This window comes from Brassica rapa, chromosome A07 (genome assembly GCF_000309985.2).
Source record: "Brassica rapa cultivar Chiifu-401-42 chromosome A07, CAAS_Brap_v3.01, whole genome shotgun sequence".
Lineage (NCBI taxonomy): Eukaryota > Viridiplantae > Streptophyta > Magnoliopsida > Brassicales > Brassicaceae > Brassica > Brassica rapa.
Window position 1 is genome coordinate 27929560 of NC_024801.2, and position 14026 is coordinate 27943585.

Genomic DNA, 14026 nt, shown 5'->3' on the forward strand with positions numbered 1-14026 from the left:
GTCACTTTTTTCTACTCTTTCTTTTAGTCTTAGTCATTTCATGTTGAGAGCTTGAAATTTCTCCAGTGCTCTAAAAATAGTAAACAACTAATCCATAGAGATATATATGTTGTAGATACCATTTCTTTATCTAGATTACATGTAAGTCTCATTATAAGTTGTCATAATTTGACACACAACACACACACAAGCTTAATTTGTCAAATTGTAATTATTGCATAGTTATCAATACAGAAAATAAATGGAAATAAAATCAAAAGAAAAAGAATAGACTATATACTTCCTTTTGTGGAAATATTTATATATTTTTCCAAAAATAAAAAAACCATGCAAAAAGAGTTATAAAATAAACATATCATATGAGTTTAATTTACAGAATAACCAGATTGAGTTATTTTAAGTGGATATAAAGAAAACGACATTATCGAAGTAGAGCGAAGGCTTCTTCATCTTTTCAGGTTGCAAATTAAAGAGAGTTTGGTTACACTCATTTCTTTCCTCGATCTTGCTTTATCTTCCTCCTCTTTAGGTTCCTGATGAAAAGGATCTGCTGCTCTCGTTCTGATACACAAGTAAACAAGCAAAGTCCTCTTTTCTGTTTTTTTATCTACTAGTAATTAATCGTTACCTTGAAGTGTTATTTTTCGAAATTTTATATTTGCTTATACGAATCTTTTTGTACGGGCAAACTGGTGGAACATGATTATGTTCTGTCTGATTACGTCATCTTAATGCTAGATTGTACTAGGACAAAAATCTCGTTCTGGTAAAGGAAAACCCGATGGAGAAATCAAGTTTGGATATAGTTTAATGAAGGGGAAAGCTAAGCATCCAATGGAGGATTATCATGTTGCTAAGCTCATCAACGTCGAAGGCAATGAACTGGGTTTATTTGCAATCTTTGATGGTCATAAAGGTGATCAAGTAGCTGCATATTTGCAGAAACATCTCTTCTCCAACATCCTTAAAGATGTAAGTTCACAAAAGATTGTTGTTTACTTTTGTGATATCATTATTAGTTACATTGTGTTAACGTTTTCTAGGGAGAGTTCTTGGTTGATCCTCGAAGAACGATTGCAAAAGCTTATGAGAATACAGACAAAGCGATTTTGTCTGATACTAGTTCGGATTTATGGAGTGGTGGTTCAACCGCAGTGACTGCTATTTTGATAAATGGAAAAGTTCTGTGGATAGCTAATGTGGGTGACTCAAGAGCCATTGTGTCTCGTAGAGGTAAAGCAACGCAGATAAGTGTTGATCATGATCCTAATACTGATGCTGAAAGGAGTATGATCGAGAGTAAAGGTGGATTTGTAACCAACAGGCCAGGTTAATCTTTAATTTTTATATTTTGATTACTATATTATAGCTATTATTAAATAATAGTGATGATAATTCTCATGTTTGTGAGTTTGAGCAGGTGATGTTGCTCGAGTGAATGGTATATTAGCTGTGTCTCGTACCTTTGGTGATAAGGACCTCAAAGCGTTTATGAATAGAGAGCCTGGCATTAAGGATGTCAAAATCGATAGTCACACAGAGATTCTTATTCTGGCTAGTGACGGTATTTCAAAGGTGATGTCAAACCAAGAAGCAGTTGACATAGCTTTGAACTTTAAAGATCCAAAGAAAGCGGCTAAACAACTAGTTGTTGAAGCATTGAAAAGAAACAGTAAAGATGACATATCTTGCATTGTTGTCCGGTTTAAATAGATGATAGATTCAGCTTATGTGATTCTTGTTTGGGTCCGGCTAGTTTGTTCTGATTCTTGGTACGTTTGCAGTCTCAAAATGTTAGGACTTTATTTTGACAAACCAGATGACATCTTATCATATAAAAAAACAAAATAGAATTTTGACTTAATAATTTAGTCTTGAAAATATATTCTTGGAATAATGTTAACTGATCTATTTGATACTATATTTTTCTTGGATACATTTTGAATACATTTCCTTCCGTATGGTATAACCAGTGTTTTGAAAACCGACTCGAACCCGTAGTTGAACCGGTAAATTCGGTGATCCAGTATATAATCCGATTTGAGTTTTTGAAAAAAAATTATTATTTAAAAATTTGGTAAAACTTACAAAAAACCGTTTAAACTCGGAATCCAGCTTCCGGAATCCAGTTTCCGGTCGAACCAATACCATATAACTGAAAAATAATCAATCATTCCATATGCATTCGACATCGGTAGGCTTACAATTTTACAAGGCTTTTATAAAAGGCCTAAATATAGGCCCATGAGGCTTTCAGAAAGGCAGTATGTTTTATAACCTACTACGTAAACTAGGGTTTTCGAAGCAAGAAGCTAGAGACCGCCTCTATATAATACCAAATGCTACGCAAACATCATCTATCTTATTAAAACTCAAGTACAAAATTGGAGTGTTTGGAGACTTGAATAGGACTTTTAAAAATTTGGAGTGTTTGGAAACATGGATTGCAGTCTTTTAAAAAAAAATATTTTTGTTTGAAAACAAGGATAGTAGTATTAAGAAAAAAAGTAATGGGCTTATGTTTTTTTAAAAAATTGAAAGTTATCTAGGCCACTTTTAAAATATACCAAAATGGGTCAATCTAATTCCCTAAATTTTTTTTTTCTAAACTAACCATAAAACAAAATTTAAACTTTATATACATATTTCAAATCAAAATAATAATTCAAATTTGATTTATATCAAAAATTGATTCAAAAATATACATATATTCAAAAATGGATTTTTACTAAACTATTTTTCAATAACCATTATAAAAAAATATTGTCAATATATATAAGAAAAATATAATACAAAGCCCAATTTGAAATACCAACTCAAATTATGGTTTTCATATTTCATATTAAGTTTTAAAAATATAATATATGTAATTATTTATATGATGGTATGTATAAAATACTATTAATTATATGATTACTTATATGATGGTACATATAAAATACGATTAATTATATGATGATAAAATACGATATATAATAATGACTAGGGATGGGCTTTTGGATACCCATACGGGTTTAGTTCTGATCGGTTTGTATTTTGGGTTTTCGGGGTCAAAGATTTCAGCCTTATTAGAATGTTTCTAAATTTTGGTTTGAGTTCGATTTGGATCTTTGCGGGTTTGGTTTGGGTTTGGATAACTAATTTAAATTATTTTTAAAGTCTTAAATCATTATATATTTTAAATTTCTCAAAATGTATAAATAAAATAATATATTACGTATAAATTTGAATAACATATGTCATAATACTTAAACTTAACATATCAATTGGCTTGATTTAAAATTTTGGATACGAAATCAATAATTATTTTAAGTATTTTTGGTGATTTGAGTATACTTTAACTATTTCAGATATTTACTTTTGACTATCTATATATATTTTCAAGTATTTAAATCAATTTAAAAGTATCATTTTTGATGTTTTATATACGTTAAATCTAAAAATAATTAATATATATAAGTATATAAATCTATTTTTAGATAAATTCGGATACCTAAATACTTCGGTTCGGATCAGATTCGGTTCTCTAAATAACAAAATTTTGAATAATTAGAATATTTAATCAATTTATGTTTGGGTTTGGTACTATATCTTTGGATCGGTATCGGTTATGTTCCTCGGATTCATTTTTCCAAATCCTAATAATTACATGAAAAACAAATATCAACATATTTTTCAAAATATACACCCGCGCGCCTGCGCGGGTCAAAATCTAGTATACAATCAATCACAAGCGTTTATGCTCCAACGTCAATAGTTCTATGTTCTCGTTTAATATTTTCATTGGATTATGAGCTTTGTTATGCATAAGGAAGAAAGATATGCCTCTTCTTTCAGCAGCAAGATCCATTCTTGTTAGCTTTGTTCTGGAGGCAAATATTAATTCACCATAACAAGAGGGCTTTTATTACTTGCAGAGCTTCCTCTCTGCAATTATTGTCCTTCTCTTTGGTACATCCACCTTCTTCTTCCAACATTTACAATCATCTCATTTCGAAAGCAAGAAACAGTTTGTTCAAAAAAAACAAGAAAACAGTGAAAATAACAAAGGAAATATTATTATTTTGATTATAGAAAATAAGCACACTTGTGGAAACCTTTTCTTATGGCCAACTAACTAAATCTCATAAAAAGTGAACGTAAATTATCGTAATACGAAATTAAATACCAGATAAATGTTTGGTTTAGGAATCAAACACTTTCTACATCTAATAGAAAAACACTAGCTGCTACATGCGTTAATAATCGTTACAAGATATGAAAATAATACAGATGTTTAAGACTTAACAGATCCGTTAGAGACAGGAACCTGTTGTTTAGTCTGCATAAGAAAAGACTTCAGATGTTTAACATAAGTTTTAGGTTTTTCAAAGTTAAAGATATGACCAGTTCTTTTGATGACAACAAGCTTCCCATTATCTCCTAAGTGCTTCTTAAGTCTGTATCCCATCTCCAGTGGAAACACGTGATCATGCTCTCCCCATATAATCAAAGTTGGCTGCATTCATAATTTAAAAATTATTAATTACGATTAGTGAGAGTGATTAATGAGGAATTTCGAGAAGAGGGATGAACCTGTGCGAGTTTTGGAATCTCTGAGACTATTCTATCTTTTGGTATGTCTTTGATCATCTCCCTCTTTTCTTTTAAATTATCTCTGGTCAATGCCTGTTTTTGTTTCATGTACATTTTTACACAAATTAATAAACTTTTCAGTAAATATAAAAGGTAAAACAAAAAGAATAAGTTGTTCTTTTTGTGCGCAGAGTTACAAAAGAACTGCCATAAGAAGTACACAATAAAGTACCAAACAAATGTCAATAAAAAGGTCTGGAAATTGCATTATAAATGAAATCTAGTAAATAATATGGATGTATACATACTTAAATATATGTGTATAATCTACTAGAATTTTTTGACAAAATATAGTGGATAGAATTAATAACATGCTCTTGTTGTGTCGGTAGAACAAGTACTCCGCAAAAGAACTGCCATAACAAGTACCACAATGAAGTACCATACGTGGATAAAAAAAAAAATACCATACAAATATTTAAAAAGCTGCATTATAATCTAGTAAATAATATAACTACAGAAGTATAATTAGCAAACTTTAGAAGAAAAAAATAGTGAATAAAATTAAAAACTGAAAAGTGAAATTAAACAGAAAAAAATTCCAGCTAGAGAAGGTCTCTCTAGAACTTCAAGTGGACAATTTAATATCTTATCTACAAACAGTTAGAATCTTTCAAATATTTCTTTTCACTTATTAAAAACTATTTTTCCCATTTGCTAGATTTTCATCATTTTAAAAACTTTTTTTCTCACCTTTTTCTGATCTATATTTGTTTAGAGGAAGCTAAAATGCATCAAGCCAGGTAGACACATGTCGCAATATCATTGGATGAACAAGCTAAAAGAAGAAAGTAGCTCACATGTTCGATGAAATCATGGAGCAGACAAGGAGGAACCAGTCTCGCCAACGCCGGCTTGTAGAAGATGTAACCGATAAGTTCCCGTAGCTTCTTCACAGACTCCGGCACGAGAATCTTTGAAGCTTCATCAAGATCCGACACGGAGAAAACGCCGTCCCTCATGTCCTTCTCCTCCACGCACACGGCGGCGCAGCATATCACCACCTTCTCCACGGCGTCTCCGTACATCGACGCCATTCGGTAACCGACGAACCCGCCGTAGCTAAGGCCGACGAGGCTGAAACGTTTCACGGACTGGGCCTCTAAGGCCCGCATAAGCGTCTGGGCCTGGAAAACGTCGGATCTTTCGGGTCGGGTCGTGGAGGATCCGCCGAAGAAAACGAGGTCGGGGATGAAGAGGTTGAAATGAGGAGAGAGGCGTCGTGCGACGTCGTACCATTGCCAGATGGCAGAAGCTCCGAGCCCGTGGATGAGGAGGAGGTTGGGTTTGGATTCGTCTCGGGTCTTGGATACCCAGAAATGGACCACGGTTCCGTCTTTCAAGTCGATGGTTACGGGTCGTAAACCGGATCTTTTGAACCCGTATTTGTAAACCCTTTCTATTACTTCAGAGAAGCTGAAGCAACCTGTCATTACAAAAAAAAAAAGAGAGTTTAAATTGTGAAGCTTCTAAAATTTTTGAGTAGAATATATTGTGGTGTGTGTTGTGTATGGTTCTCTGGTATTGGTTGGGGATTTATTGCCAACCATCAGAAATTTAATATTTATATACTTCAGGAGGCTTATATTGAAATATGTTTTCTACTTTTCTTTTAAAACTATTGAGTCACATCACTTGAAGCCAGTTTTTTTTTTAAGTTTGTGGTTTGCAGTTTGCATGTAACATTGATCAACAAATTATCAATTATTTATTAGTAAGAAAATAAATGTTTTTACAAGAATCAGTTTATTTATTTATCTTCTCTAATTCTATCTTCGATAGAAAGGAATACGAATGTAGAATCTGTACAATATGCGTTGTGTTACCTACTTACCTCAGTACATAATAATACTATATGCATTAGGCTATACAATCAAATCTTTTTATACGGCAACAAGAAAATGGCAGAAATTTTATGAAAATCTTTGCATCTGAAATCGAGGCGCACGTGGTAATCTTAAATGTGAACATAAAGTTGCGACAGTGTGTAGGTTTGAAATTAAATTCCATAAATCCAAATAAGTTAATAGACTGGCGACCAAGAATTGAAGACTCTCAATAAGTTTACAACTTGTGAAATAGACAAAAACCAAAAAAATGCTTCGTCAAATTTGGTATAAGAAAGAGTCTTTTCTTTGTCATCATGAAAAAGTCTACATCTATCAATATCCTAGAAAAAAATAAAATTATACTTTTTCTAGAATATTACCGTTCTTAATTTGAAAAACGTAAGAATACAAATGGTCCCTTCTCATTTTGTCAAAGAATAAAATACATCTTATACCACACTTCTGTGTACTAGAATTCCAAGCACCATCCACATTTTCATTAAGCAATGCTAATAATATGGTTATATAGCTAAATCTTATTTTAATTAGCTCTTGTGACACGTGACAATGACAACCCATTAAATCCAAATTGGTAGATATGTTGGTAGCTAAGTTCATTAATTTCGATGTAGTTTGCATGTATCAAGTAATTAATAATATGTATTTATCCGTTAAATTTAATTTGATTTGTTATTTATCTCGATTCGATCCAAAAAATTTAGATATGTATAAACTTTCGAAGCAAAAGAGATAATAAAAATTAATAACTCTTAAAAATGAAACAAATCACAAATATTAAAATTTTGGAAAGCGAATGTCCGCTCCGACAATATATAAATACATATATATCTTGAATTATATTTAGAGTTTTAAATATATATATTTATATAATTATTATTAATTTGACAAATTTATATTCACATTATTATTTATATTAAAGTATTACATAAAAAAGAGAGAACAAATATGACAATTTTAACTTTTCTCTTAAGTTTTATCTTATTATAATTGTTAACAAATTTAAATTTTTAAAAATATGTAGTTTTACTTCTTCTTTTAATTTTTATTTTATATGTTATGCAAACGAATATTTTATAAAACAACTTTATATCAAAATTTTAAAATTATTTGTATTAATCAAAACGATTGAGATATCCGTAAGTATATATCCGTAAATAGCTATTTATTTTTTGGATATCCAATTTATTAAATATTCATGTTTTTCCAAAACAAAACAAATAAAAATTAAATATTTCTGACATAGGAAACAAATCCAAATACATCTAAAAAATCTGGATATCTGATTCGTGCACGTCCCTGACTACATCTTTTCATTTATACGGAATATATATGTTCGATAAAAAGATCCTTCATTTCTACGCCGATTAAATTAATCAATGGACCGCTGACTATATTTATTCGGATGGAATACAACATGGTTGAATTAAGACGAAGAAAGAGATATTAAAACGGCTAGTCATATTGTTTATCAAAGACTCTCCTTTATCAGAATTTCTTTTTCTCAAAGAAATATATTAAATAAACAATGCATTATTAGTTTAACATCTTTTAAATGAGGAGAGAAATGGATTTAATTAGTATTACACATTTTGAACCCAACTAAAACCATAACAAAAGCCTTTAGCCAGAGCTATTTTATTATCAGTCAATATTAGATTTTATAGGAGATATAGTTCCACGGCCAACCGCTTACCCTCGTCGTCTCAAAACACGATCTATTCCTTGTTTTGCGGGGTATCAGTGTTCACCTCTGTAAAAATTCACTATATTGATTAGTATCAATAGTATATCAATAGGAAAGCTAACCCACTAGGCCATAAAAAAAACTCTGTTATCTCTATGTTACTACCTCCTGTCCACACGGAAAGATTATCTCGAAGTATATCTACTATAAACGTGGTATCTTCGTACGACTGTTTGTCAGCACCGTCAAGTTCAGAGATTGCTTCGTCGTAAGCCTTTTTAGCCAACTTACACGCACTGTATATATTTTCAAACACTTAAAAACTTTTATTATCTAACGTTCTAAAACATTAAACAATTATTAAACAATTATTAAACAATTATTAACAGTAATACAGTACATGCATACCTTTCAGTAGATTTAAGGATCACATAGTTGAAAATCGAGAAGTTCAAAGCCAAGCCAAGTCTAACCAAATTCGTTGGTGATAAACCCCCCTCTGCCATTTCCATTGCAATCTACAAGTATATACATGCCCTTTAATTAACAACAAACAAAATATAAGAGATAAAAAAGACTGAAAGATGACCTTATATGCCTCGAGAGAATTATCTGCAGCTCCTTGACGTTCAGCATCAGAACCAAACTCTGCCATATATCGAAAATAATTTGCTTTCCTACATACCAAGAAACACAATAAACAAAGAAAAAACAATGACGGTGACGATAATGATATTGATTATGATGATGGGATGTAACTCACATTGCGTAGTAATAAACGGTTGACTCAACATTGGTAGTTGATGGAATGAGATGAGAATCAATGAGAGACAAAATGTCATTACAAACACTGAAAAACTCATGTTTAACTATCTCTAGTTTTTTATTAAGCAATTTCACGTTTTGCTTGTTTCCTTTGGAGTCTTCCTTTTCTTCAATGGAAGATAATGCTCTCAATGATGCTCTCTTAGTCGTCATCACATTTTTGTAGCCAATTGCTAGTAGTTCTCTCTCTACGTCAGTTAGCTCTATTTCATACTCGCATACTTTTCTCATCGATTTCGTCATATCTGCCACGTAACATAAGTTTGTAATCATGTGATTTGTAAACATAAGTAATATGTTTTCCTATACCACAAATTATATAACTATTCACCGGACGACCACATGAAAACATATAAACCAGTTTGGTCATTAACCATCGAAAATTGTCCTGATATACTGGTTTAGATCAGGATCAACTAGTGTAACGACGCAAGTCTAGTTTAAAACGCAACTATGTGATATTATACCGTCATATCTTTTAGCTAGGTAAGCAAGCGTAGCCAGGTAAATCAACTTCCCTCTCTCGTTTTCCATAGTTTTTATCTCCACCAGTTTCTCTGTATTTTTTTATTAATGTGAAAAGGGATGATCGATGTCAGATTAGTTGAGAGTTGAAACTATGAAGAGAAGGGATTATGGAGATAAGTATGGATTACTGAACCCAATCGTACGTCAAAGCAGGTCTATTTATATTATATCATAAACTACAACACAAAAAGATATTATTAAATTTGTAAGAAAGGAAATGACAAAACAATTTGTAAAATGGAAAAATTAAAAAAATTGATTTTAAACAAGAGGAAACATTTAGGATGAGGATAAGAAGATAAATATAAATGAAAGATTTAAGATAAAAACATATATATCTTTCCAAATAAATATAATTGAATGTTACAGGTTGGATATGTTTCACTAGATGAACATGTATATAGTTTATAACTATATATAAATATATGAGACATTATCAAGATTTATAAGGGTCTTATCTTCACAAATATTTATAAAATTAACTTAGTAGATTGATTAGTATCCATGATTTCATTAAAATTAAATTTATATTGACTAGAATCTACTATATATCCAACTTCTTACTAATTATATTTAAATTAATTTACTATAATATATACTAAATATTGTTATTTTATAAGTTTATATATATATATAATTAACAACGTTTTAAAGTAGGATGTAAATTCAACTTTATAATTATGCTTTTATAAACATAAGCATAAAATAAGATAGTGATATAACCAACCTTATACGTAGGTGGAGGAGAGAAGCCCATATGCTTGCAGTCCAAGATGAATCTTTTGCAAAAGAGAGAAAGAGAGAGAACCCCGAAGAGAGCTAAACCCTAGCTCCGGCCGCCGCCTTGGCGTTGCCGGAGGCTCCACCTTCTTCCCCTTCCTTGTTTTATTTTTGCTCTCCTCTTCCCAGATCCAGACCGAGTCGATATGCGCGCTTCTCTGACGATGTTGTGTCCTCCGGAACTGCGTGGTGCTGGTCGGAGTCGACGAACCTTGAGTAGAGTAGCGGCGAGACGTTGGCGAGGCTGAGAAGAAGAGAGTCGGCTTTTAGGATTGTAGGTCTGAACAGATCTAATTTTGTTTTTCCAGATCTAGTTGAAGACCTTGTTGATGATGGCGCGTGGAGAAGGATAGACGTCTCCTCTAACTCGACTCTTCCTCCTTGTGTTGTTGCGAGATGGGTGGAGGAGAGGTGCGACGAACAGAGGTTAGTGGGGCCAACAGCGAGTTTCGACTCTCATAAAGGCTGAATCAGATTCCCTCTTGCGTTTTTCTATCATCACAATCCGCCTTTCATTCCGGACAAGTATCCGGCTTGGCCATGACGGGAGGCAAAGAACAACGGCGGTATGACTCAAATCCAGGTTGCGCCGTTCGGCGATGATTCTGATGGTCTTGAACTCGACTCTTATCCTCTGGAGACATCAGAGGGAACTTGCAAGAGATACCGGATTCGGTTATGGTTAGCTGAAGTATCAATGTCTTTACCCCTCCTGGTCTCTAGGTTTTTTTTTTTCAGTCGGACCTTCAGTCCGCTAGCGGCAGAGGTTTATAGCAAGGAACATCAACGGCCTCAAGCTTCTTCTAGTGGAGCGCCTCTGAGTGAAGTTGCTAATGGGACACGCACAGAACTCTGATCATAGGAGACCATAGCGTGGTGAATAATTGCAATATCTGGGAAAGCTTGGGTGTGATGAAACCTTGTATATACGGCCTTATGTTCTGCCCTTTGGTGAAAAGTTCGGAGACTTCGACCCCGGTAAGAAGGAGGAGTCCGAGCAATAAGCACTTAGTGTGTTGTGGTAGCTGATCCAAGTATCTCATTCTGATCATAAGGAGATCACTGCTTGCTTTCAACTGATGTCTCGTGTTTGTTCTCTTTTGAACCGGTTTAGGTCTGGTCTTTTGTAACTATGTGGTTTAATTATGTGGTCAAAGTGACTGGATGAGATGATATGGTAACGTAGGAACCAAATGAGTGTTTCTGGGTGATACTTGTATCCTCATCCTCATGTCACATTGTGGTTAAAGTCTCTTCTGAGGCAATGTGGTCATAATCTGATTGTATTAGAATCATTTGGTTAATGGAAAAGTTGATGTTGAGCCAAAAAAAAAAAAAAAAAAAGATGAATCTTTTGCAAGCCTAAGTATACGACCCAGTAGGAAGAAATCAATAAACGCTTCAGGACGACCCCATTACAATTGCAAGCCCTCTCGGTTAAACGACTTCTTGTCACTCTGGGATACACACTATAACTTTTTTTTTTTCACACTGAATTTCATTATAATACCAAAAAGTGGTCAAATGTGATGATTACATACATACAAATTATAAGAAACAGAGGCTTAAAACTAAAACAAGTGGCTAAGCCAATGGGGGATACCAACTGCTATGTAAGATTGATATCGATTCCCTTTTATCACACTATCAGCCATTAGCTTAGCACCTTTGATATAACTTATACAACGTTTTTTTTATTGTATTATTATTTTCGGCAATAACTATCTTATTTATTGATATTAAAATTATCACTCTGAAATCTTTGACACTCCAAAATAAATCGATGGGGCCTATCGACCGTCGTATATAGCTCACAACAAGTACATATATATATCTTTCGTTGGACCCATTCATTTAGTTTTGTAATATACAGCGTCATTTCTCCAAAACCGATTATATATATTTTTGGAGATAACAGAACAAACGTCTATTGGATATATTCTTTACTATGGTTTACGTAATTTTACACGACACGTATATAAAACAAGGACAACATGTTTATAAACTTTTCCATGTCGCTTACGTACACTTTGTGTATTTGCATATAACCGGTAGGGATTTGTTTCGAAATAATAAATTTGTCGAGATTGTGTGATGCTTAATGTGTGCCAAGTTTCACGTTTTCTCAAAAGAAAGTAAAAGGGAACCTTTAAACAAAAATACTCCCTCTGTTTTTTCTAATGTAGGTAGTTTTACCTGTTATTAAAAAAGGGGTAGTTTTACCTAAAACACACAAAAATTAAAAAAAGTTATTATTTCTTTAAAAAAATTTATTTAATATATAGATTAGATATGATTTAACAATCATAAACATGTTTATTTTGTTTCATTGATCACACTATATCTAATAAATGTAAAAATTATCTAGAAATATAAAAAAACTATTTACACTTTGAAACATAATTTTTTTTTAAAACTATTTACAATATAAAACGTTAGGAGTAATAACTTTCTAGAAACAGAAAACCAACGTTAACGTTATTTTCTACGAGGTAAGCATCAATTAAAGAAATTACCAAAATATATGTCGTTATTTTTTCAATCGACCATACTAATTCAGAAATTGCCATACATGTTATGCATCAATATCAATGATAGCGTCAGTTTTAGCAAAAAAAGAAGAAGATAGAGTCAAGTACTATAGGATTGTATATTGTTTGGTTATTCACCAATATAATATCACCTTCAAAAAAATATTTGTTTTCTTTGTCGAAATAACGTTATGAGAATATTTTCAACTGCTATATCACTCATATGCATGTGTCATGAGAGTGTTTGTTATTGCTTGAATGATTTTAGTGTTTTAAAGCATGTGACACGAGGGACCATTAGTTGGATGTAGTCTTCTACTTAATGAGACATAGCAACTTCATCACTGGGTCCAACGTACAGCTGCACGTATGATGGTAGGACCTGTAAATATCTGCCATGGACGGATAGTATTGAATCCCAAGAGAGAAGTTCACCGGCGATTGGATGGACGCCGTTACTTGCGGCTACCCGACGCAACTACCGGACCTGATGCTTACGTTCTCTTACTGTCTTTCAGTCGTTTTGTCTTTTCTTTTTCGTTTTCTAAATAAAAGCTCTGGCTAATGTTGCAATTTTCTTTAGAGCTTTTAGAAAGAAAAACACGATCTCAACATTTAATAGTTCGTTTTTTATAGTAGTATTTATACATCTGAAAGTATATTGTGTATGATCCGAGTTTGAAAGACATTCATAATTTTGGGATAGTAGTTTGGATTTTGGTACATAACTATACACTAAGAATCCAATAGCATTTATTTTAAATCTTTCAAACTTCAACAAATAAATATATATGGGAATATTTTAAAATATTGCAACAAAATATAATAAAAATTTGTGTGGTGCAATGATATGCAGCTATAATAGCTAAAAGTTAAGAATTAAATTTACATAACTGGATTACAAATTTGCTCACTACAATTGTAATCATAATGTGTTGTGAAATATTTTTGATGACGAAAAGAATTTCGCACTATCGATTAAAATAGAGAAAAAGACTAGAATAGCACTAAACCAAGTTTATGTTCCCAAAGTAGCACTCAAGGCTCAAAGTCACAAAAATAGGTTTTATTAAAGAGGTAAATATACACTTATACCCCTTGGGTTAATTAATCCAAACCTTAAGGTTTAGAGTTAAGGGGTGGGGTTTTGGAATTAGGGTTTAAAATTTTATAAAAAAAATACGAAAATAAAA

General features: G+C 32.4%; 3 protein-coding genes across 4 annotated transcripts; 1 reads left to right on the forward strand and 2 right to left on the reverse strand.

Moving 5' to 3' along the window:
- The first annotated feature begins 282 nt into the window (after positions 1-282).
- LOC103832303 (probable protein phosphatase 2C 17) lies at positions 283-2308 on the forward strand. The gene is made up of 4 exons (XM_009108276.3): positions 283-572; positions 739-972; positions 1044-1329; positions 1421-2308. Exons 1-4 carry the CDS (start codon positions 537-539, stop codon positions 1711-1713), a joined length of 849 nt encoding a protein of 282 aa, XP_009106524.1. The 5' UTR covers positions 283-536; the 3' UTR covers positions 1714-2308.
- A 1810-nt stretch (positions 2309-4118) lies between these two features.
- LOC103832304 (uncharacterized hydrolase YugF) lies at positions 4119-6129 on the reverse strand. The gene is made up of 3 exons (XM_009108278.3): positions 5436-6129; positions 4576-4668; positions 4119-4498 (listed from the first exon to the last, which is right to left on the reverse strand). Exons 1-3 carry the CDS (start codon positions 6066-6068, stop codon positions 4277-4279), a joined length of 948 nt encoding a protein of 315 aa, XP_009106526.1. The 5' UTR covers positions 6069-6129; the 3' UTR covers positions 4119-4276.
- Positions 6130-6438: 309 nt separating this feature from the next.
- LOC103832305 (14-3-3-like protein GF14 epsilon) lies at positions 6439-13813 on the reverse strand. Of its 2 annotated transcripts, XM_009108279.3 has the most exons (6): positions 9462-13813; positions 8933-9239; positions 8759-8846; positions 8578-8687; positions 8335-8465; positions 6439-8235 (listed from the first exon to the last, which is right to left on the reverse strand). In XM_009108279.3, the coding sequence occupies exons 1-6, from the start codon at positions 9526-9528 to the stop codon at positions 8201-8203; spliced, it is 738 nt and encodes a 245-aa protein (XP_009106527.1). In that variant the 5' UTR covers positions 9529-13813; the 3' UTR covers positions 6439-8200. The 2 variants fall into 2 exon arrangements, with proteins under 2 accessions (XP_009106527.1, XP_033131260.1); XM_033275369.1 differs by having other exon boundaries at positions 6439-8465.
- Positions 13814-14026: the final 213 nt, after the last annotated feature.

What these genes read in the sequence shown, in the direction of transcription:
- LOC103832303 (XM_009108276.3), top strand. Translation starts at nt 537, where the DNA reads ATGAAAAGGATCTGCTGCTCTCGTTCTGATACACAA. An exon ending in TCTCCAACATCCTTAAAGAT is followed by an intron (nt 973 to 1,043) that starts GTAAGTTCACAA and finishes AACGTTTTCTAG; the next exon opens with GGAGAGTTCTTGGTTGATCC. An exon ending in ATTTGTAACCAACAGGCCAG is followed by an intron (nt 1,330 to 1,420) that starts GTTAATCTTTAA and finishes GAGTTTGAGCAG; the next exon opens with GTGATGTTGCTCGAGTGAAT.
- LOC103832304 (XM_009108278.3), bottom strand. Translation starts at nt 6,068, where the DNA reads ATGACAGGTTGCTTCAGCTTCTCTGAAGTAATAGAAAGGGTTTACAAA. An exon ending in TCCATGATTTCATCGAACAT is followed by an intron (nt 4,669 to 5,435) that starts GTGAGCTACTTT and finishes AAACAAAAACAG; the next exon opens with GCATTGACCAGAGATAATTT. An exon ending in AGATTCCAAAACTCGCACAG is followed by an intron (nt 4,499 to 4,575) that starts GTTCATCCCTCT and finishes TTATGAATGCAG; the next exon opens with CCAACTTTGATTATATGGGG.
- LOC103832305 (XM_033275369.1), bottom strand. Translation starts at nt 9,528, where the DNA reads ATGGAAAACGAGAGAGGGAAGTTGATTTACCTGGCTACGCTTGCTTAC. An exon ending in CCTAGCTAAAAGATATGACG is followed by an intron (nt 9,240 to 9,461) that starts GTATAATATCAC and finishes GTTACGTGGCAG; the next exon opens with ATATGACGAAATCGATGAGA. An exon ending in ATTCTCTCGAGGCATATAAG is followed by an intron (nt 8,688 to 8,758) that starts GTCATCTTTCAG and finishes ATATACTTGTAG; the next exon opens with ATTGCAATGGAAATGGCAGA.